At 35.3% G+C, this 25,468-nt stretch overlaps 1 protein-coding gene across 3 annotated transcripts in view; it reads left to right on the top strand.

Annotated features, from left to right (window-relative positions):
• Window positions 1-25,468, top strand: part of GALNT13 (polypeptide N-acetylgalactosaminyltransferase 13) — a gene marked incomplete at both ends in the record, with an annotated part of 461,512 nt that overhangs the window by 148,601 nt on the left and 287,443 nt on the right. For all 3 annotated transcript variants that reach the window (XM_080689902.1, XM_080689901.1, XM_080689900.1), the window contains one exon: window positions 3,321-3,489. In XM_080689902.1, coding sequence (XP_080546028.1) covers window positions 3,321-3,489 — 169 coding nt within the window. The remainder of the gene's footprint in view (window positions 1-3,320; window positions 3,490-25,468) is intronic.

The raw sequence follows: 25,468 nt of genomic DNA, 5'->3' as shown, positions 1-25,468 counted from the left end.
AGATCATAAGAAATTTCCCAAAGGAAATTTGTTGTCACCAGGTTTCCAGGAAGAGAAGAACATTCTCTACACCAGCAACTTGGAGTCAACTTCTGAAGGAACCTGTGCAAAGCTTCTAAAAGAATGCTCCTCTTTCATTTGACCCTGGACATATTCCTAGTTACTGTTGCAAAATATCCACCCTTATCCCAAGCAAGCCTCTTTGCTTTGTCAAATAGGCACAAATAATCATTCTTTGTATAAAGTTTATTTTATGTATACAATTCATCCAAAATGTATAAAATTTATCCTTCTTTGTATAAAAAAAATTTATAAGCTTTTGGTACTAACAAATTATTTGGGTGTTTATTTTTCTTCCGAAGACTTCTATGCTCAAATAACAAGAAATTTTTTGATAATCTTTTGTTAATCTCTCTTATGTCAGTGTAAGTTTTAGGATACCAATACCTAAAAACATGATAAAAGGAGGTTTTCATCCTCACATGGGCATTATAAATGTGAAGAGCAAACTATTATCTTAATTTCTAAAAAAAAAAATTGTAAAAACATTATCTTTAACATGCTCTAAAGTTTAAAAATAAAATCAAAATTTTTTATGAGAAAAAAGTCTAGGATACATTGTTTAAAATCTAAATTTAATATTTTATATATTGTATAGTCTAATCGATTATGTTGAGAATTAGAAGGACTCCTGAAGGAACCTTAGAAATTCTTTTAACATTTTTAATCAGAAATAAATATATATAATTATATATATACCCTGCCCATCTATGTATCTATCTATACATATATATTATACCCTAGATATGAAATACCCTGTATATGAAATCTGCTTTAATGCAAACATCTCACTGAGATTACAAATTCATCCAAAGTCCATTTAACTCAAAAACTCCAGCTTATTTGGGAAATGCCAAGTTTACTAATGACCAAAGTAAATTATTATTTATAGAGTTTAGTTTCTTAAATTGAGCAAACTAGGATTTCTTATAAAATTCCTGCTACCATTTTTATATTTTCTTCTTAAAATGAATTCTCTAATACATGTGATACACTTTAACAAACACATCAAAGTCAATCACTAAGCCAAGCATGAGAAGGAGGGAGAGGGAGGGAATGGGGCGGGAATTGGGTAAGGGCTAATTGGGTGATGTGTGCATGTATGTCTTCACTATCTTGTATCGCATTAAGATTTATGACTACCCCGGGCATGGTGGCCAAGCTTGTAATCCCCGCACTTGAGAGGTGGAGACAGGAGGACCGCGCTGGTTAGAAGCCAGCCGCGCTGGCTTAAGAAAGATATATGACTACAATGCACCAATAAAAAGTCAAAAATAAATAAATAAAAGGGTGAAAAACCAAATGATTATCCTTTTAAACTTACTTTAGATTATGTATTATTCAGCTTCCTGTCACTATAGCAAATATCTGAGATACCTAGTTTATTTAAAAAAAAAAACTTTTATTTTGGCCATTTTGAAGGTTTCAATCCATGATCATTTGGGCTCATTGCTTTTGTCCTATGGTGGCATGTCATGGTGGCAGTGCATGTCAGAGCAAATCTGCTTACCCCATGGCCAGGAAGCACAATGGAGAAAGGACGAGATCCACAATCCCCTTAGAGAACATGTCCCGGATGACCTAAAGACCTCACACTGGGCCCCACTTCTTAGTTTCTACGTGGAGCTTTGGGGGACAATTAAATGTGCACTGGGCCAAGCCTGATGGCACACACCTGTAATCTCATTACTTGGGAGGTTGAGACAGGAGGATCATAGATCCGAAGACAGCAAGCCTCAGGAAGTAGTGAGGCTCTCATCAATGTAGTGAACCCGGTTTCAAATTAAAAAATAAAATAGACCTGAGGGTATAGCTCAGAGGTCGAATGCCCCTAGGTTCAACTCTCCACTACTAAGAAAAAAAAATAGATTTACCTTGCAGCAATGAAAACTTTCTAAATAGTTTGAAGTTGGATACCTGTATCTTTTCCACTTTAAAAGTTCCCATTTCTTACTATTTTTCTTTTTATTAGTGGATGTCAAAGTTAATTATTGTCCTATTGCTCATAACTAAAAGTCCTTAGGGATGCTTAGTCACTTTCATAGTTTGAACCTTGCCGTTCCAAAGCCAGGGTAACCTCTCACCTAGAATGACCAACTAGATAGTCAGTTTTGTATGAGTACTAGTAATACGACTTCTGATGTTCTATAACTATGTAGGTAACATCAGAAGAAAATTTATTGGTTATGTTTTATCATAGTTTTTTCCATATTTTTTATTTTTTAGGTTTTGCATGACATATTTTGTATAACATTTATGGAAAGTTATAATTTCTAAAATATTTTCAAAGTATTTTTTCCTTTTTTACACTATTTTGAGGTAGGCTATGTCTAAATACTTACCCTTTAATTTGTGTGGAAATTAAATTAAACTAGATTAATGTATTGCAAACCATAATACAGCAAACAACTGAAAATTTCAAGAACAGAACCAATTTCCTTTTGCTTTAATTTAATAACTTTGTTAATAGTAAGTTAAAAGGTACTTCAGTATCAACCAGAACTTTGTCATATTATTGTATACTAACGTATATACAGATATGCATCTATGAGCACATACACCAAGTCATGTATTTTCTAGCAGAAAAGAACTTTAGTATAGCGATAACTTGGGAGAAATGGCAAGAACATTATTCTGTATATTAAATCCTGAGTTTCTTAATGAACAGCCAAGCCCAGGAAATTGTTGTGGATTTAGTTTTGGAGCACCTGTCTTGACATTTGAAATGATATATTACCACTACGAAACTTCTTTTTACACATTTCAGAATTCATTCCAAATGCAAAGAAGTCAAGTTGCTATAGGGAGGGAAAACCCATCAATCTTGCTTGCTTTTATAAATATGTAATGATGGTAGATATGTTGAAATATCAAAACATTTTATTGGATTTTAAAAGAAATTAATCTTTATGTATTTTCAAAAGTTCCTTTTTATTTCATAAAGTTTTGTCTGCCTCCTGCAAAACTTTATCTCTAACCTAGTAAGTATATTTTAAAATAGGACCAAGAAATTTTAGGATTTAGTGTTTCATATTGCTAAATTATTAAATATTGATTATTAGTATCATTAAGGTAATTGATTTAACTTATAGGTTATTTCTTTTTTCTATCTTATGGTTCGCAAACAATTGTCTGTATCATCATATTATTAAACCAATATTTAAATAATGATCTTCAAAATTGAATCCAACACATTAAGTTATTTATTCAGTTCATTATCTGTGTTTGTGTGTATGTGTTTGTACTTGTATGTATTACAGCTGTTATTTCAAGAAATCAAGAAGGGCCAGGAGAAATGGGAAAGGCTGTGTTGATTCCAAAAGATGACCAGGAGAAAATGAAAGAACTGTTTAAAATCAACCAGTTTAACCTAATGGCCAGTGACTTGATTGCCCTTAACAGAAGTCTGCCCGATGTAAGATTAGAAGGGTAAGTTTACCTTTGTTAATAGTGTATTAGTAATGTCCATATATCTAAATCTCAGAACATCAGCTAACTGAACATTGTATTAATTCTAGAATTATATTGCTCTGACTACCTATGGCATGGCAGAAGCTTACTGTGCATGCATAATGCACATACTGAGAATTAGGACCTATTTTCTTTTCTGATAGAGCGAAATGTGTTACTTGCAAAGACGCTCAGATTACACAGGCCTAACACTTTCCTTTTGTGAGTTTGTCTTTCTTTGCTTTATCTTGGCAAATACAGAACAAATATGTTCTTTAATAGGTAATTTCTTACCTACATAAAAGGCACCATATACTTTGTTTTGAAAAAGTACATACTTTGTTGTTCTAACATAAAAATTGCCAATTGTCAGTATGATTCTTTGTCCCTTTAAAAGTATCGATTGTGGGTTCTAGTAATTTATGCTGGTATTTATGATAAAAATGCTAAGTTATCAAAATTGAAAAAATTTACTTGTAAATAATACTGCATGAAAAATAAAAAATCTCCTTTTATGTGCTTAACTGTAATATATTCTCTAGGTAGCTGAACATATTTTAAGTTAATGTAATAGAAACCAGAATATCTATTTGTGGTATTGACATGCTAGTATATAGTCCTTGGAAAACAAACTTAATGCAGTAACAAAAGATATGTCCTGAGACTTCTAAAATATTCCCATGTTTACAAATATACTCCAAGACACACTTCCAAGTAAAGAGACATTGTTTTTTAATGCATTTGATGATTGTCTTTATACAAAATTAAATTATAATTAATGAAAATAAAATTTGCTACCTATATTACATTAATTATATATTATAATATATTGTAGTATTATTATATTCATCAAATCCAATATTTTTCTGAGTTACTTAAAATAAGACCAAATCATTATTGAAATGCTTTTACTAATTGACAAAAGATTCATTTAGTAGCTAAGTGGTATCTCCTATCATTATATGCTTTTAAAATGTCTCTCCAAGACTCATGTGTATTTTTATATCTCCTATACTCAAATATGATGTAAAATTACAATGCACCCAATTAAAGAAAACACAAATGTTATAAACAGTTTGACCCCCAGCAACTGGCTAAACATTAAATATTACATTTATATATTGTAAAGGTCTAAATAACTTTACAAATATGTATATGTTCTTATATATTTAGTCACATTTGCATTTTAAAGATATACAATAAACATATTCTTCAAAATAATTTTTAAGATTCTAGATGTTATTATTATGTTATCATTTTGCATTTATTATTTAGTTTGATATGCTATGGTGTGATGGTATGAGAAAATATAGTACATGTTTAGGAAAAAATATATATATATATATTTTTTGCGGGTTTAGGGATGGAACCCAGGGGCATTTGACCTCCAAGCTACATCTCCTGTTCTATTTTTTTTCTTTATTTTTGAAACCGGGTCTCACTAAGTTGCAGAGGGCCTCACTAAGTAGCTGAGGCTGTCCGCAAACCGCGATCCCCAGGTCTCAGCCTCCCAAATGGTAGGATTACAAGGGTGTGCCACCACGGTGAGCAGGAAAACTTTTTAAGTAGTCATTCAGACTATTTAAGAGTAGTTTCACCTGTGAGAATATAAATAAATTAAAAGTTGTGATATATGGAATTATAAAGGTAAGAATTAGTTTTATCAATTCATAAATTTAACATAAAACATAGAAATATTTAAAAATTGGACCTCTAAATTAGTTTTTAAATCCCTAATTTATATTAACGTAAACTTGAGTGTCTGAACCAACAGTGAATTATTTCACATATCCAAACCCACTTTGTCTAGAATTATACTCTCAAAATTTTTTGATTAAATTCATATAATTGTCCAAACAATTTAATGTTGTGTTTGGACTTAATACCAATTTAAAAACAATTGAATATTAGTGCTCATACTAGTAAATCTAAGTAAATATTTCATGTTTTCATAGGCAACAGACTCAGTAAAAATAATTTCTTTAGAGACAACTGTGGTGCAACATCAGTATAAACCGGAGTTAACTTCTGGAGTAGCTATTCCTAGGGACATTTAAATATTGATAATAATTTACTTAGTATATTAAATTTGTGATTATATATAACACATTTGTGTATTATATATGACTGAAGACTAAATTATTTTTAGATGTAAACTGATAGCTATAACAAAAATTCTAGTATTTATACATTTTAAGTAGAATTAAAGTTAAAGGCCTCACTTACTTTACTGAAGGCCTTCCATGGATTCTTATAATAATCTCTATGTACTTATAAATAAAACTTCAATCAGCTATAAACAACCTCCTCTCTCCCTTTTGACCATCCTATACAATTAAAAATAAAGAATGTCAAAAATTCTGTCTGATCCAGAATGTTGTAAAAATGGATATTAACTTGGTTTGATGCTGTGCATTAGGGATTTGTTAGCATTTTTTTCATTGAATATGTGTCTAAGGTTTTGTAAAGTTATATAGTATTGATCTTGGAAGAATAGGACTTAAGTGCTTGTGCTTTTAGAAAGTAAATAAACATGTAATTTTTTGTTTCTTAATCTAAAATATTTACATTAGTATTTGAAGAGAGAATAAGGATGAATTATTAAACTAAAGAAACCTATTAAGAGATATTAAAGACGTTATTTTGAGCATCTGTTTCCTGGAATGTATAACTAAGTAAGAATGGGGGAGTCCAATGGGGGAGTGGAGGGGCGACATCAAGAAAATTAATTTGAACAAGCTGAATATGTAAATGATAAAATTTATTTTATTAATACACAGAGTTGCTTAATACTAATTTCCTGAAAAGGTAAGGCTAAAAATATAACCTGCAGATATATTAAATTTCATAAAAATATAAAAGCAACTGTACACACATTAATTAAATACATATATGTGAGCCTGTGAGTGTGCACACACACATATATATTATTTTTAAGGCATTGAATGAACTGTATTTCCACCAGATCCAACAAAAAATCAAATTTTAGTTTACAAAGACATCTTGGTAGCCAGTATACCTATACCACTAGGTTTTACTAAACGTAAAGAAAACAGTATGATATGATCATAAGCAATAATTTGGGAACAAGACTGCTTTTCATTATATGTAAATCAATTATGGGAAACAAGAAGCCACTTTTGGAGGATATTATTCAAGTAATGGGGAGAAAAACTCTGGGCACAGAAACAAAACATGTAGGGTTAAGACCCGACTCTGTGACTCACTATTGAATCTTGGGCAAGCCATTAATTTTTTAATGCTGAGTTTTCTTTCATTGATTACATCAACCTCTCATTCAACCAACTAGCAAATCCCTGTTGTTTACTTAATACAAGCTTAGTCTCCAAGATAAAAACAGATACAACAGGGACTGATAATGAGAAGAAATAAACTATTTACACTTAAATAAATAAAAATTATTAATAATATTGTGTGAAAATGTCTATAATGGCAAAAATTATCAGGAATAGGGCTGCCCTGACTTCTTAGTAAATATGTATAAATATTATATAATTATTTTGTGAACTTCTGTATGCCCTCTAGCTTCATTTTTGGATTAAGGGAACTTTGTAAGAAATCAGCTTCTCCCTTTACTGTTCGTAATTCTTTTAGAATAAGAAATTAACAGGAATCATTGGATGAATATTTATCAAATCAGCTTTTGGCAATTAAAACAAAATGCTAAAGGTCTTTGTATTTACATGTATTCAGACTTCAAGTACCTGGATTGAGTTATTTGAAGGTTATAATGCAGCTGGCATTCAAATATTTTTCATCAGGAAAAAAATGAGGGAATAGGAAATGTATTTCAGCTCTTTATCCCAGACCAAATAACTGCTTGTTACGTATGCACACTTGCAAACTGATAAAGAGGAAAAAAAGACTCCAGCAGTTTTGCATTATTAGTGGAAGAAGAGCTGTGGCAGACACATTTTTAATAAGCTTCTCTCAAAGGACAAAGAGTTTATTTACTACATAAAATAGAAAGTAAACCATAGTATAAAGGTCCCTCTGCTTGGTTACATAAGAGTGCCTACTCATTTATATGGTTGCCTTTCCCATAAATTAAAATATGATAAATGTAACATTGATTGAACAAAAAAGAAATAGAAAATGAGAATATTAATTGGATTTCTGATCTCTGTTCCATATCTTTTCTTTTTAATTTGAAAATTGCTAAAGTTTTCTTATGATGGTGAAAATTTTGCCTGTGAAGATAATAACAACTTCTTTAATACTATACTATATTTGCTCATGTGTGGAATTCATTTTATTGCCCAAATTATAAGTGGTATATAAGAATGTATAAGTACACATGTATGTAAATGCGTGTGTGTGTTTGTGTGTGTGTGAGTGTATGAGGAAAATGGAGATTATAAGTACTATTGTATTTGAGATAATTATACTACTGTACCCTAAGTTTTTTAAATAAAAGAATAGAATAAGATAGAAGATAGAATAGGACATGTATAGGCATGTTCTTACAGACACATTTAAATACCATGATAGGCAGAAATCTTGATGCCTAGCCCTGTCTACACTTGAACTACCTTGCCATGATCTTTTAGCATAAGTTAATTTTCTAACACTATTGCTTTGAATTATTTTTAAATTATAATTATATATACATATATAATATATAAACAAATAGTCTACTAACTATTTTTAAATGTATAGTTCAGTAGTGTTAAATATGAAGGGTACCAGAGACAGCTACACCCAAATATGCGACTTCAGCATAAAGATTATTTTGAGCTGAAAACATTAGGCACAAAGCAGGCACAGGAAAAGCTCTTGCCCATCTATCTAAAAGCAGGAGATGTATTTCAGTTGCGAACATGTCTTCCTCTTATACCAGTGTGAGACAGGCAGGCTAGCTCTCAGTCTAATGGGGCCAACATAAACACTCATAAAATTAGGAGGCAGAAACTGGACCAGTCTTCAAGGATGTGGTATTAATATAACACAGGCAGGAGATGGGAGGCTGGGGATTCGGCTCAGCCTTCTGAGACCATGTGATCCAAAGAAACTAAGAAGCCAGAACCAGACAAGAAAAGATCACCATTGAGACAGGACAAAATTCTGCCGTGTTTTGGAAATATTAGGGACTCTTACAGATGATAAGGCAGAATGGCAGGTGGTGAGGGACAAATACAAACATAGGATAGTCACTAAGAAAACCTGTAGTTAATTTTACTTCATTAGCATAGTAAACATTCCTCCACAGGGGAAGACTTAAGATGTCATGAGATATGTCTTGCAAGAAGAGGTATAAAGAACAGTGTAGGCGCAACTAAAACCCAGCATCTACTTGTGATGTTGTCAAGAGACTGGGACCCTGCCTACACCATGGATGCCATTGAGCTGCACCCCTTTGTTGTGCGGAACAGCCTGCCAGACTGTTGGTTAGAGTTGCCTCTCGCTTCTCACTGTAGCAGAAGTCCTAAAATAAAGTCTTGCTGGTATGTTAGTTCTCACTTGGCCCAGTTTCAATTCAACGGTCAGTGGGTCAGAAGTCCCTGTCTCAGCTATCACACCAGATGCCTGGCAGGCAACCCTAACCACGTTATGCTTAGCTGAATCCCTACAACTGATATATATTCTGATCTTTATTTATTTTCTATGAAGGCCTCCGTGCATGTGAAAACTAATTTATTAGCATTGAATAAAATCTGTATGCCTTTTCTCCTATTAATCTATTTTTTGTCAGTATGATTGGAAAGCCCCACTAGAAAACTTCTCATAAGAAAGTAAAGAATGTTTCACCTTTATAAGTACATTATTCACATTGCTGTGAAATCCATTATCAGAATTCTTTTCAGCTAGCAAAACTGAAACTTTTCACACATTAAACACAACTCCACAGCTTCCTATCTCTGAGAATTTTCCTCGTGCAGGCACTACATTTACCTGGAGTAACACAGTATTTCTTTTTTCTGACTGACTAATTTCACTTAGTATGATATCCTCAAGTCTTATCCATATTATAATGAGTGTCAGAATTTCTTAAGATTTTTAGTGTGAAGCTGAGCATGGTGGTACACACTAGTAATTCCAGTACTTGCAAAACTGAAACAAGAGGATCACATAGTTAAGGCCAGCCCCAGAACTTAGTGAGACCCTCAACAACTTAGTGAGACCCTATTTCAAAATAAAGAAGACTAAAGGTGAGGCTCAGAGACTGCACACAAAAATTATGCCTGAATAATATTGTATGTACATTCCTACTGTATATATATTGTACATAATTTACCCCTTCTTCAATAGATGGAAACTTGGATTACTTCTACTTTGGCTTTGTGAATAATGCTACTATTGAAATAGCTTTCTCTCTCTCTCTCTCTCTCTCTCTCTCTCTCTCTCTCTCTCTCTCTCTCTCTCTCTCACTTACCCTCTCTCTCTCCTCTTTGTACTGGGGACTGAACTCAGAGGCAGTGTGCCTCTGAGCTGCATACTCAGCCCCATCTATTTATTTATTTAGTTATTTAGTTATTTAGTTAGTTAGTTCGTTAGTTAGTTTTGTAATAGGATCTTGCTAAATTGCTGAGGCAGGGCTTTAATATGAAGTCGTGTCTCAGTCTTCCAAGTACTTGGATTACAGGTGTGTATCCCCATACCTGCATCGTTCTTTGAACTATATACCATGAAATAGACTTGTGCAAACATGTGTTAATCTTATTTTAATTTTTTTTGAGGAAACAGTATACAGTTTCCTGTAGTGGCTGTATTGTATTACATTTTAGTGCATAAGGGCTCTAGTTCCTATACATCTTCTAAAATATGTTTTATTTTTTTAATTAAATGACATAATTTTTCAAGAAAATAAAGAAATTAGAAAGGAGAGTCATGGTGTGTGTGTGTGTGTGTGTGTGTGTGTGTGTGTGTGTGTGTGTTAGGGTAGTACTGGGGATCCAACCCAGGGTCTCTCTATCACTGAGCTACGTCCCAGCTCTTTCTAATTTTTATTGTGAGACAGCATCTTGCTAAGTCACTGAGGCTGGCCATAAACTCACAGACTCAATAAGATTATAGGCATGTGCCACTGCACATGCTCAAGAAGAATAATTTTAAGATGCAGAAGTTTTGGAAAATTGAGGAATGGGAAAAGGGGGTATAGTCTAGATGAAAAAGCCCAGCTGGAGTATAGAGTTATAACGAGCCCTTCAGGTCATTAGCTTAGGGAGAATGATGAAGAATTCTAGAAATAATGCTCTGCCTCTATTGAGACATGTCATTGGAGGCTCTAAGAGGCTGTAGGGCAGAAATTTGGCATGATAGAAATGATAACTTGGAAAGGTAGTTGTTTATAAAAGATATTACAGATAGAAGCTACAATCTAATAAGGTTCTCTGTTGGTTATTGTATTCACATAGATATGATGAGATAAGGAACTACACAGGATAGTGCCTTAGAAACATAGAGCAATAAAGTGTAATAAGTTAAAATGAAGAGAAGGACAAATATCAAATTCAAGATTGCTTTAGGAGAGATAAGCATGTGGTTGAGTTTTCAAATTTATTAAACCGGAAGCAAATAAGGAGAATGGAATGGAATTTTAAAAAGATACAGACTAGGCTGTGACCCACAGACTAGTTTGAAATATTAAAAAATTAGTGACCAAAATGACCAACTGGATGTGAGGGAAAAGAAAACAGGAGTCAAAATATGACACTAGTGTTTCAAATTTTGTGGTGATGGAAAATATTTGTATGCATATGTTTTTGTGAATAAATATATACACACAGGATATACATAAATATCAATTTTTATATGGGTACTGAAATTACATATATGAGCACATTACACAAAGTATTATATAAACTCTTATTGTTATTCTCATAGGCAAACAGTTTGCCAGCGTGGGAAAATTGTAGTATTTCCAAATTAAAAAGTGAAGGTGTAGCTGAGCAAGGCGGCTGACACTTATAATCCCAGTACTTGGGAGGATGAAACAGGATGATTGCTGGTTTACAGCTGGCCTCAGATACTGTGAGGCCCTCCACAACTTAGTAAGACCCTGTTGCAAAATAAAGAATTAAAAAAAAAATAGGGCTGGGGGTGTGGCTCAGAGGTAGAATGCCCCTGGGTTCAATCCCCAGTACTGAAAAAGATAAAAGAAAAAATGAAGGTGTGTTATAGATCAGAAATCAAATTAATATTTTCATTTTCTAATTTTCTATTTTGAAATCAATGTTATATTTACCTGCATAGTGTTAGCATCACTGCTCAAATTATGACTTTATTTTCTTTATTTATTATATTGTGCTACTGAGGATTGAACCCAGAGTCATTCTACTTCTGAGCTACAACCCCAACTCTATTTTATTTTTATTTTGAGACAGGGTCTCACTAGGCTTATGAGAGTCTACTACTTGCTGAGGCTGCCTTGAGCCTGTGATCCTCCTGTCTCAACCCTCTAAGTACTGGGATTACAAGTATGCACCACCCCATACAATGAAATTTTATTTTTTATTATTTTATTTTATTTATTTATTTACTGATTTTTTTTGGTGGCACTTGGGGTGGAACCCAGAGACTTTCTACCTCCAGGCTATACTCCCAGAACTATTTTATATTTTTTATTTGGAAACAGGGTCTCACTAAGTTGCTGAGAACCTCTCTAAGTAGCGAGGCTGGCTTCGAACCTGTGCAATCCTCCTGTCTCAGCCTACCAAGAGCGGGGATTACAAGCATGTGCCACTAAGTCCAGCTACAATGAAATTTTAACTTTAAACCATTTTTAGATTCTAATATTTCTAAGACTGGTCTTTTGATACTCTTTGCAGTTAAAATGTGTAGTGTTTATATATTAAGGCTCTTTGGGGAGAGAGTTTATACAATAGAATTTTACTCAGTTATAAAGAATGATAAAATTATGTCATTTGCAGTAAAACGGATGAAATTCTTTCTTATTATTTTGCTCCATGGTCAAATATTTTCTGTGCATATGCCAGTATCTTAAGGGAAGGCTAAATTATTCTTTGTGTGTGTATGTGGTACTGGGGTTCCTGGAAACCCTTCTACCTCTGGGCTACACTCCCAGACCTATTTTTTATACTTTTTTATTTGGAAACAGGGTCTCTTAAGCCAGCTCGGCTAGCTTCGAACCAGCGCGATCCTCCTGTCTCTGCCTCCCAAGCACGGGGATTATAAGCATGAGCTACCATGCCTGCATAATTATTGTGATGCCAATTTACAATGTTATTTTACTGATATTTTTATTTCATGGTTAAATATTTTAACCCATGATAGTAAGACATAATTTAATTGACATAGGAGATATTGGCATATATTTAGAAATTTTCATTGTTTATCATTATTAATATTCTCATAAGCTTGTAATGTCTTCTTGCAGAAAGCAGTATATTTTCTGAATGATAATTTTGTAAATGAGAAAATTTGTACTCAGGCCTTGAATTTTATATTCAATATTTTAATATATATTGGTTATATTAAATATATGGTTGCATTAAACCATATAATTTGGTTGTATTAAGCATATTGAGAAAAGTGTGAATAAATAAATAATTTTTGCACCTTTCAAGACATATTGGAAGTAAGACCTAATGGTCTTAATTTTATGATAAAATATAGGTGTACAAATATGAGTTCTACTACACATTTATTTATTTATTGTATTTAGTGTCTTATTTTTCTTTGAGAAAAGGCAGTCTTTCTATTACTTTAATGTTATAGTCTTTCTTAGGACTACAAGTCCAGATATTGATGGAGAATTTTACTAAAATCTCCTAAGAAGCTTCCTGAGAGGGTTAATTTTCTAAGATCAGAAACTTACCAAAAGAGGTTGACAGACTTCTCAAGGTTTATGCAGTTGACATTTAAATCCAGGCTCTTAACCACTAGAATGTACTCTCAACCACTATAGAAAATCAACAAATAGAAAGACAAGATATATTTATATACTAAGGGCTTCATAGAAAAGATGAATCATGGGTTAGCTCTTGAATAGTGAATGAGACATAGATAGAACAGAAAACAGAGATTCTGAGAGGATGAACACAAGACGCACAAAGCAGAACAGTTATGTAGTGTGTTGTAGCACTTTATTTTGAGGACTGTTGATACACTGATACTCACTTGCCATGCCTTAAATTTTAATCATTACTTTCAAGTAGGCCCTGATACTGCCCATTACTCTTATGATATTTCCCCTAGCTATTCTCTTTTCCACTTTCTAAATTATAATTTCATAATTTTAACTGTTTCCTCATATCTGTGTTACTTCACTTCTAATCTTCAGTCTCCATTTGAGCTCTTACTATCAATTTAATTCAGAAAAATGGAAGCAAAAGAAAGCTATTCTCAGCCCCACACTTATGCACTCACCTGAACTCGTCATCTCATGCTGTTCTCTCGGTTACCGAGAGTACCATCTGTGGTTATCATCACAGCAAGCCCATCCCTGAGGGACTGTCCTCTCGTAGAAACACAAACAACACAAACAGTGTTCCAACAATCCTGCCACCACTCAGATGATTTCTTTTTTTCTCTCTTTTAAGTTCTCCATAACAGCATTCATGCATAATATTTATTTTACCTTAAAAGCAAACACATAAGCAAAATACTTTTCTAGAGACTTCTCACTGATGTCTATTTATCCTCTTTTCTTATCAAGATTTGGCTGTACTCACACTTTTGATCCACTTTTCCAAACCACTATTTTAATTCCACTGAAGTTGGCTGTATCTCACAATATCAGCTAAATTGTATTTAACAAGTTTACCAACAATTTGCATGTTGCTGTATTAAATATATAATGTTTAATGATCCTCAGTCCTCAAAGTTCTTGACTTGGTATAATTTAACACAGTAGATGACTACCTCCATTTTGAAAGTGATTTTTCCCTTGACTTCACTGACTGCAGTGTTCTGATTGTCTCCTCCTTCTCTGGCCATTGCTTCTCTTCGTTCCTGGCCAGTGTCTTTTTCACCCCAAGACCCACATATATAAATGACCCAAGAGTAAGGCCTGGGTTCTGTCACTGTCCCTCACTCCCTTGGCCATTTTTTGTAGTTTCTTTTTTCAGTAGTATCACAATCTTAGCCTACATCTTTTTCCTGACCTGCAGAACTGGAATTTTCAATAGTGTTCTTAGTACCTTCATTCTAATGTCTTAACACTTATCTAAAATGTAATTTTTCCAAATCTCAGCACTAGGTGGTCCATTAAATTCCTCCTTTTTTCATGAAGTTAATCATCTTGGGAAATGGATCTCTGTTCTTCCAGTTTCTCAGGTCCACCTTAGAATCTCACCGGACTGTTCTCTTCCTCTCATAACCAGCCTTCCTCTCATAACCTTCCCCATCATCTCCACTGCTACATCGTTAGTCCAGGTGGCAAGTTTTTTTTTTTTTTTTACCTGAATCCTACAAATAAGCTACTAAGTGATTTTTTGTTGTTTTGTTTTTCTTATTTAATTTTCGCACCTTTCATCTCTGATTAATGTAACAATCATACTAGTAAATATAAAGCCTTTTCAAAGTATAACTCGGTTTGTACTTATTTCTCTTGTTCCTTGCAAGGTATACACAACAACATATCAAGAACACTTCTATTTGAAAGATTTTATATTCTCTTCTTCCTCTACTTGAGATATTTGTTTCTTAATTAGTCACATGGTTTGCTCTCTTGCCTTCAAGTTCTTTACTTAATGTCATCTCTTCTCTCAAGTATTTTCTGCCCATATTATATAAAAATGTGCCATCTCATGACATGTATATTTTTTTTCTCTACTGAATTCCTCTCCCTTATACCACTGACTACCTACTGTATGGTATGTGTGTGTGAGTGTGTGAGTGTGTGTGTGTGTGTGTGTGTGTGTGTGTGTGTGTGTGTGAGTGTTGCTAGGGATTGAACCCAGTAGCATTTAGCTCTGAGCTACAACTCCAACCATATTTTAGTTTATATTTTGGAACATAGTCTGGCTTAGGTACTGCACACTGGCCTTGAATCTATGATCTTCCTGTCTCAGCTTCTCAAAAACTAGGATTGTAGATCTGGGCCACCACATCTGGCATTACTTACTATCATTATTATCTATTATCCCCCTAGAACATAAGTTTATTGAATACAGAGTTCTATGTTTTGGTTAGTATGGTGTTGCCAGTGGTTAGAAGAGTTTCTAATTTGTGATAGGCACTAAATAAATATTTGTTGAATGAATTTATAAATTAATGAATGATGGTACAGATTAGGTGATGGAACAGAAAATGTGGCAAGTAGAAAACTTGACTTTGATTTTCTAATCAAAAGATATTTTATGGAGTTTTCAGAGGGATAGTGATATGATGAAAGAAGTATAGATCTTTATTGAGGTAAATTAGCATTTTCATCATATTTCCCCCAGCAAGACAGTTTAGCCTGGAGCAGAATAAGAAAAAAATAAGAAGAAATTGGAAATAGTTCAATGTTGGGGATTATGCCAATGTGTTTTGTCATAGATCAGAGAAAACTTGACTTTAATGATAACTAAGAGAGGACAGACTAACAAGTCTTAAAAGTTGAGAGCACTTTTTTGAACCTAGGGATATTCTACCTTTGAGATATGCCTCTAGCGCTTTTTTAAAATTTGAAACATAGTCTCAATAACTTACTACCCACTGGCCTTAAACCTGAAATCCTCTTGCCTCAGGCTTCCAAGTACTGAGATTACAGGTGTGTGCCACCTGACATTGTGTTCAGTGTCTGTTGATTGAACCACAACTGGGTACTACTCCCTCTGTTAGGTGCTGGTAAATCCTGTACCTTTAGTCCTCCCCTCCAATTCTGAAATTTGATCTAAAAAGTGAATTACAATATTCTCAATTCACAACTAAAGAAAATGAGGAAGATGTGATATTTTGGGGGGATTGAGCTGTTGGAGAACTCTTTCTTGCATAATTTTTCTAAAGTTGCTTCAAGATTTCTGAGCGAACGTTAGATGATTTATCTGCCATTTTCTGATATTTTCAGCTCTTAGAAAAATTTCATTTTCAGGTAGTAGATGGTGCAGCTTAGGTTCTGGCTAGGTTTTGGTACTCTGTAACATGGCATACCTCTCTATTTTCATTGGTTCGTGAGAAACATTGTGCAGTTCTTTACTATGTTATGTCCAACAGAGACTGTTGATGTCCAGCTGACTTTTTTCAATATCTATCCTAAATTCTTCTTCCTTGAAATATATCACATATAGTCTTGCTGCAGGGACTCCTTGCCTTGGCAGGCAGACTTGTAGTAGAGCTCTACTGAGAGAGTTTTAGTCCAACTACCTCATATCATGTCCTCATTCCTTGCCCTCAAGAACTCATGACTCCTTGCTGCATTAAAGTTAGGAAGTCACCTTCTTCAGCCCCTGCATTCTTTTCCCCACCCAACACTTATTGTTTCTTCTAGGACACTTTTTGCCTTACATATCTCCTAACACTAAAGAAAAGGTGCTTTCCCATTACATTCTTTTATAGCCCTCAGCACCATTTCAGGTTATAATTAAATATCCATTAAATATTTGTGAGTAAATACAATTTTAATCTCTTAAGAGCTGCTATAACCTTTAAAAGTAAAAATTTTGGAATCCCTGTCCCTTCACAGTGAGAAGTGTCTCCCTTCTCTACCGTAGAAGTAAGAAATGCACTTGAATTCCTATATTACAGTAAACTCTTCTTCAAATTATAATCCTCTCCTACAAATGCTGGAGGTAGGTGATAGAGATCCAGAGTTAATATATCAGTTTAGCTATCTTTATAGCATCTTTGTTTATAATTTGGGGCACCATTTTTTAAAATTTATTTTTATTGGTGCATTGTAATCATACATCACATTGGAATATAAGACTTGAGAAGATATACAAGCACACATCATCCAATTAGCCCTCATCCAGTCCCCATCCCATTCCCTCCCGCTCCCTCGATCCTATGCTTGTTTGGTAACTTTGATACATATGTTTATGTACCTCCTGCATTTTAAAGAGGCTCCATCCTTCCCTATTCCACACCCTCTGATTGGTCACCTTAATTACTTCACTATAGGGCCCTTTCTATAGCTCGACCACTTCCTGTTGCCCCTTTCCTCCTAGTTATTGCTGATTAGGGGAAGCATCTGGTTTTAATTTTCTGCGATATTTCTCTGTGCATGCCCTGTTGCAAATACCGATCCCACTCTTGACGGCCCCAGTTGTGGCCTGGCTACCCGGTGGACTGATCCAGACCTCGCTGGCTCAAACAGCGGCCTTGCCTCATGGGAAGCCCCGGTTCTGGCCTCACTGGCCCCGACACTGGCCTAACCCCTCAGCTGGCTCCTATCCCGGCCTCAGAGGCCCCAGCACCGGCCTTCCTCACTGCAGGCTCCGATGTTAGCCAATGGCCCCGGCATTGGCCTAACCCCTCGGCAGGCTCCGATCCAGGCCTCAGAGGCCTCAGTAATGGCCTTGCCTCACGGAAGGCTCCGATGCCGGCCAGTGGCCCCGGCACCAGCCTAACCTCTCAGCAGGCTCTGATCCCGGCCTTGGAGGCCCCAGCACCAGCCTTGCCTCACGGCATGCTCCGATCCCGGCCTAACTGGCCCCAGCACTGGCCTAACCCCTCGGCAGGCTCCGATCCTAGCCTCGCTGGCCCCAGCACCGGCCTAACCCCTCGGCAGGGTCCGATCCCAGTTTCAGAGGCCTCAATAGTGGCCTTGCCTCACGGAAGGCTCTGATGCCAGCCAGTGGCCCTGGCACCGTCCTAACCCCTCTGCAGGCTCTGATCCTGGCCTCAGAGGCCCCAGCACCAGCTTTCCCTCGCAGCAGGCTCCGATCCCAGGCTCGCTGGCCCCAGCACTGGCCTAACCCCTTAGCAGGGTCCGATCCCAGCCTCAGAGGCCTCAATAGCAGCCTTGCCTCACGGAAAGCTCTGATGCCGGCCAGTGGCCCCGGCACCGGCCGAACCCCTCAGCAGGCTCTGATCCCGACCTCGGAGGCCTCAGCACCAGCCTTGCCTCGCGGCAGGCTCCGATCCCAGCCTCGCTGGTTGGGGCACCATTTGAGCTCAATTTTCAGACTTGCTAAGATTCCAAAAAATAACCTTTTTCTAATTCCATTACTTGTACTTACATTTATTTGTTATCATACAGTATACAAGTCATGCAGCCTGATTTGAAACAGGCTCTTTGACCTCAAAGTTTAACTCTTTATGATGCTTTTGAGTTCCTTGAGAAGGGTAAGGGACACTGAAATAGTATGAAATGAGGAGGAAATATAAGAGCACTGAGATTTTTAAGGACAAATGTAGACCTCAGTGAAATGCTGCCTCGTGCTTGGTTTAATGAGAGCTTATCCAGTGTGTGATGGATGTGTGTTATGTTTTTAATAAGTACTCAGCTTCAATTTCTATCTCTGTATTTAAGGGATCTAAAAGAATATGTCAAATGTATCCAGATGATTGAAGTATACTATGGAATAGAAAGAAAAATAAATATGAATTCCATATTGATACACTTTAGAGAGTCCAGAATTGATATGCAAAGTGATGGAAGTGGTGACAGGAGAAAACAACAGGAATACTCAAGTGGGTGGGTGAGACTGATGGTGTAGACTTCAAATAAGGAGAGCCAGACAGTAGTGGATAAATAATGGGGTGGTGTTGGGGATTAAGAAAATTTGGGCAATATCCCTTTAGTATTTATGGGATATGGGACGAGAGTAGCATGCTTTTTACGTTTGTTATTAAAATATTATGTAACAACAAGTAACAGTTGTAATTTTTTTCAATTTCTTTATAACCTCTTATTACAACTAAGAGGAGTAGATTACTGGACAGGTAAGGGCTGAGCAACAAAATAGAATCTAATTTACTTTTTCTTTTGAAAAATTGTGTGTGGTTTTCTATCCTAACATATTTATGTTACAAATAAACAACAATAACAGAACACCTAGAATGAGAATAATTGTCAGAAAGTTGAGGTTTAATAAAGAAATTATTATTGGTACATAAACTGCCAACATGTGAATAAGTGTCTCTTTAACTGTTATTTTTTGCATCATATGCAATTCCAAAATAACATAATAACTTTTAAAAGACATTCAGTACCTTTCACAAACAATTTTGGACATATGAGAGCCAATTCATCCCTGAGTAATTTTAACAGAATTGTTTCAACTGTGTTCCTAATAGGTTGTATCACAAAACTGAAGCCAAAAAACAGGAGTCTGAACAACTGTGGTATGCAAAATCATGTTCTTGTCATAGCCTGGGTGTGGTAGATGCTGTCTGGAAGAATTTACTATGTGTAAACATTTGCTATGATATAGGGGTAAGTTAAGACAAAAATGGGGTATTTTCAATAAATCATATTATGTATAATATTTATGTCTTAAAAGGACAGTGTTACATAAAGTAATACAAGATGCCCATTATTACTCTGCTTAAAAATAGTAACCAAGGCGAGGATGTGGGGAAGAGGAACTCTTTTACACTGTTGGTGGGAGTGCAAAGTAGTTCAGCCACTATGGAGATCAGTGTGGAGATTCCTTAGAAAACTGGGAATAGAGCCACCATTTGATCTGGCTATACCACTCCTGGGTATCTTTCCAAAGGGGTTGAAATCAGAGAACTATGTTAACATATGCATACCCATGTTCATAGCAGCACAGTTTGTAATAGCCAAAATATGGAACCAACCTAGATCTCCATCAACAGATGAATGGATTGCAAAATTATGGGAAATACACATGATGGAATTCTATTCAGATATAAAGAAAAATAAAACAATAGCATTTGCAAGAAGATGGGGGGAGCTGGAGAACATTATGTTAAGTGAGATTAGTCAAGCACAGAAAGAGAAGGGACATATGTTTTCTCTAATATGCCCAAGCTAGGGAGTAGTGGTAATACCAGAGGGACTCCAGATGATGGAGGTGGAAATTTCAGCAAAGCTTGAATGGAAGGATAGGAGAGGAAGAAAGCTGAGGTTGTTCAATGGAGGAGCTACATACGAATATGTGTAATAGCATAAATATAACATGATTAACATGGACACTCTATATTGGGGGGATGGAGGGGGAAGGGCATGAAGCACAATGTAAATGTACATCACTCTCAATATGTTCCACTTATAAAAAACAAAAATAAAAAATAGTAACCAAAAAGTACTTGTTGGCATATTGTGCTTAGTTTTATAATCATTAAATTATAATATTCAAAGTTTTGGTGTAGAGTTACCTTTAAATATATGAATGGATTTCTCACACTACATGTATTGTGATTATACAAATTTATATATAATTATTATGTTTAATATTATTCATTTGTGGTACTGGGGATTGAACCCAGGGGGATTCTACCTCCAAGCCATACCCCCCAGCTGTATTTTCTAGTTTTACTTGGAAATAAGGTCTTATAGGTTAATGAGAGTCTCACTACTGAGTGGCACTGACCTTCTATTCAACCTTCTAAGTACTTGATTATAGGCATTTGCCACCACACCCAGCTTCATTTGTTTATTTTTGAGATACATATTTCCCTATATCGACCCTTTCTCAGATTCTAACTTGTGAGCTCAAGGGATCCTCTCACTGACAGTCACCACTCCCAGCTCATTATGACCATTATTGTTATTTCTAGCTGCCACTCAAATATTTTATTACATTCACATTACATTCAGTGATCACAATGTCAAAGAAGTTCATAATTGTCATTTTCAGACGAGGTAATGGATGTCCATATTAGTCAGCAGAGCTTTCCAAAGCCTTTGTGAAAAGGGCATAAGCTTGTCTCAGTGCACAGGCTTCCCACTGCTCACAGCATTTCTCTCCCCCACTGGACTCCCAGGCTGGGCATCTCTGGTCACGGGGGAGCTTTCCTGTCTGACGTACAGTAGCTCGGTATCTGTAAGCTCCTTTTTGTTCTTTAACTGAATCTGAATTCTGTCTATATGGTAAGAACCCTGAAAGAATTATAGGAGCAGGTATAGTAAATTAAATATATATATATGAATATCCTGAGTAATAAGATAATAACAGTAGGCCACTAATAGAAATGCTGGGGAATATAGAAAGAGCTGTTTTAAACTATTTCTATTGTTTTTTAAATTGTATGACATGAGAACTCAAGATGGTATTTCCAAATATTTCTCCTCTGTCAAACTTACTAGGCCTCTTAGTTCACACCACTGACAGTCTGTAATTCCTAGTGTTTTATTTATAAAATGAGTACTCACCTTGACATTATCCAAGGTCTCTTCTAACTCTGTCTCCTTCCTAAAGATTTTTTTTTAATTTTGTAAACATTTCCTGATGGAAATCACTGGATCACTTGGCATGCCAGGTACTTCAATGCCAGATGCTGAGGTACATCCATGCCTTCTAGTGGGCATGAGCACTGATCCAGTATAGGCAGTATATAGAATTATTGTTATATCCCAACATCTAAGGCAAAAATTAGAAATTATAATGAAAAATCAATAAATCCAAAAATTCACAATATTTTTGAGTGGCAGAGATAAATTACCACAAAAATGTTCTAAAAGTTGATCTTTGGGGCATTAATGGCTAAGTCTAACAGAATTTTTTATAGATCATACATTGCATTATATTTCTATGCTATATTAATTACATATGATAATAGAAGTAATAACTTAAATAATTTAAATATTAATTTGATGCAAGAATTAGAAATATTTTAACAAACAATAGCAGAGACATCTACTGTGCAAGGAAAGATATGACAAATCCAATTAAATCCACATAAAAACTTAACCTTAATACTTAGGAAAACAGCAAGTATTGGGTTTGAGATTCCAGAGAAGGAACTTTATTAACTAAACAAAAAATTATATTTAGTTAAAATCTTCATTCAACTTAGCTGCTCAAAATGTGTATGTAAATTGAACACTGAAAAGTTATTCATAAGGATCATAAAAAAGCACGTGATCGATGGCCCTCTGATATGAGAAACTAAAATTTAGAATTTGGTATAGAATAAATATTTGAATTTTACATGTACACATACAGATTTATCTAAAATTGGAATTCAGAAAAACAAAAGTTTGGAAAATTATTCAATCATTATTGGTTATACCTAAAAATGGCTTTTTGTTTATTTGTTTATAACAAATATTTGGCTTAAGAAGGATATGAAATGGATCTAATTTTTCCAATATCTGGTGAAACATCTAAAAACAGTCTAGTCAATAGTTATATAGTAGATAAATAATCAAATTGTTTAAAAATAATATCCAAGTGAAACTCCCATGCCAAATGAAAAAGGTTTCTACTATCTTAGAGAATTCCAAATGAATATTCAAATAAGGAAAGCTCACAGACCTCTCAGGATGCTACTTTGTAAAATCAGCATTCATGTAAAATAAGGACAAATAAAAATATTACTTTCTAAGGAACTGAAGTAAATAACGTAGCTGGTGTCAATTAGATGATTTATTTTTTGGAGATTTTTTTCTTCTCTTTTTCCCACAACAAAGGCATCAAAATTTGGGAGAATTCTTTATTTGTGTTTTTTTTTTTTTTTTAGGAAATTCTTTTCAGTTCTGGGTTTCTTTTTTCATTTTTCCTTTTCCATTTCCACATTAGATAATTATCATAATTATTCAGAGGTTGTTAATTAATCAGCCCATATGTACATGTTTATACTTACAGCCTCACAATACCATCAAAATACTAGTAAAATCAGCTTCAGAAAGGATGAGCCATTGTTTGGGGCATTCAAACATTCTAAGATGTTACTGAGTGCTTATTTACATTTTGTTATTTCTATTATTTTTTCAATTCTTAATTTTCATGAGCATTTAGAATTGTTGGAATGTGGCTCACCAGACAAAAGATGCCACACTGGAGTCTGATTCTTTTAGTGAGAAAATTTAAAGGACATGCTGGATCTTTCTGTTAAAGAGAGTGCCTAAAAGACATGATAGCCAGACACTGATTACAATTTTTGGCTACAGAAAATAAAACTTGAGCGTACGCTCCAACCTGAGAATAAAATTGCACAAAGAGAAAGGCTATTTTTAGAACTCACTAGAAAGGACATTGGTGTGTCAAACTACACAGGGGGTGGGAGATTTGCAATTGATTATGAGCTCAGGAGAATGTTGACAAGTACTTTTGGTTTAGGGTCTTTGAGCACATAGAAGTTATTATTCAAGGCTCTTCGTGTGAAGTTGGGGTAGCATGACCTAGATGTGCTACACCAATCAATTCCTCCTAAAGTCTCACTAGTCAAATGAAATGGCTTTCTGCTTCAAAGGGCTGGTCTGAAGTAACTGAATTCAATGACTAAATAAATACTGGTATTGTTAAACATTATGGCAAAGCCTGTGATTGCAAATATGAGTATGACACAGTCCCTGCCCTTGTGAAATTTACATCTAATTGCAGAAGGTTGAAATGTATACAAGAAATACCTCGGATACTAGAAAACTTAGTATGTTACATTGATCTGATTCTCCAGTCCACACATATAGAATATTTAAAAATTTTACCTTTCCAGAGTTGAAAGTTTCTAGTGTTAATTGAGCTTTTTTCTTTAATATGATTTTTATACTTTTGTTGGTGTAATGTAATTATACATCATAGGGAGATTCAAAGTGATACATGCTTGCATATCACTAATTGAGCTTTTGATGACTAAGGGACTTTAAGGAATTAGTTTTAATCTCAGTAACATAAATCAAGACTGCCTCTTTGAGTGAGCTTTTAGAGTGTTCAAGGCAATAGAAAATGTCTCCTTTGCATACAAAATAAAGCAAAGCATTCTTTTTCTCTTCCCTTCCCACCTCTCTTCTCTTCATAAACACTCTGCCCAAAGACAAAAGATGAGGCTGAGCTGGGTTCTAGGGCTATGGTCAGCAAGAACAGAGTCAGCCATGTAGGGCAAGAATGGCACCCACTTGTCGGAAAAATACCAGAACCTACTAAGGCAGGCAGCCACCTGTGCATCAGAGCTGAGCAGGTGAGGAGAGGGGCTTGGTGGAAAGGTGGCCTCCCATATCCTGTAAGAGCCTATGCAGATCAAGGATATCAATACCAGGGAACAGAAAACATGGTTTTGTATCACATGAAAGTTCCTCAACAGGTTAAGAGAGGCACCCTTATAGGAGTGCTTCAAGAATGGAATTTAATACTCGCTGTGGGGTGAAGAGTACTTTCACATGGGAAACAGCCAGTTGAGGTGGGGAGGACTTCAATGTATGGGCAGAGGATTTTTGGTATGAAGAGCTGGGATCCACTTGAACCCCAGTGTCCATGCAGGAGCTACCCAGAGAATTATTTGATGCCCTGGCTACATGAAGAAGGTGGCTGTGTTGCAGAGTCATTCAGGGCAGCGTGTTGCAGAGATTAAGGAATTGGCTCATGTAACTTTGGAGACTGATGAGTGGAAACATTGCAGGGCAGGCTGGCAGCTGGGGACCCAAGAAAGGGATGATGCTCCCTTCATATCTGAAGATAGTGCCCTGGCAAAATTTTTTCTGCTTCATAAGTGATTAGTCTTTTTGTATTAAATCCATCAACTGATTGGATGAGGCCTACCCACATTATGAATGATTATAGGCTTTACCTAAATTTCATCTGGAGCTGGGCGTGGTGGTGCACATTTGTAATCCCAGTATTTGGGAGGCTAAGAGAGGAGTATCTCAGTTCGCAGCCAATCTCAGCTACTTACAGAGGCCATGTTTCAAAAAATAAATAAATAAATAAAAACTAGGGCTGTAGTGTAGCTTGAAGGGAGATGCCCCTGGGTTCAATATCCAGTACCACATATGTAAATACATGAATAAATATAGAGACATCTAGAACAGTGTTTAACCAAATTATCTGTATATTGTGGCCTGGCCAAGTTGATATAAAACTAACCATCATGCTTGGGAAGTAGGCTCTAGGTGTAAAAATTCTCAGTATGGCATAGGTTAAGCTATAACATCATCACTGGGACAAGATGTAGGAAGGGTTAAATAAATGCAGTTGGCTTT

The sequence above is a fragment of the Muscardinus avellanarius genome (genome assembly GCF_963383645.1).
Source record: "Muscardinus avellanarius genome assembly, chromosome: 2".
Taxonomy (NCBI): Eukaryota; Metazoa; Chordata; class Mammalia; order Rodentia; family Gliridae; genus Muscardinus; species Muscardinus avellanarius.
This window is presented reverse-complemented; position numbering and strand designations above follow the sequence as displayed.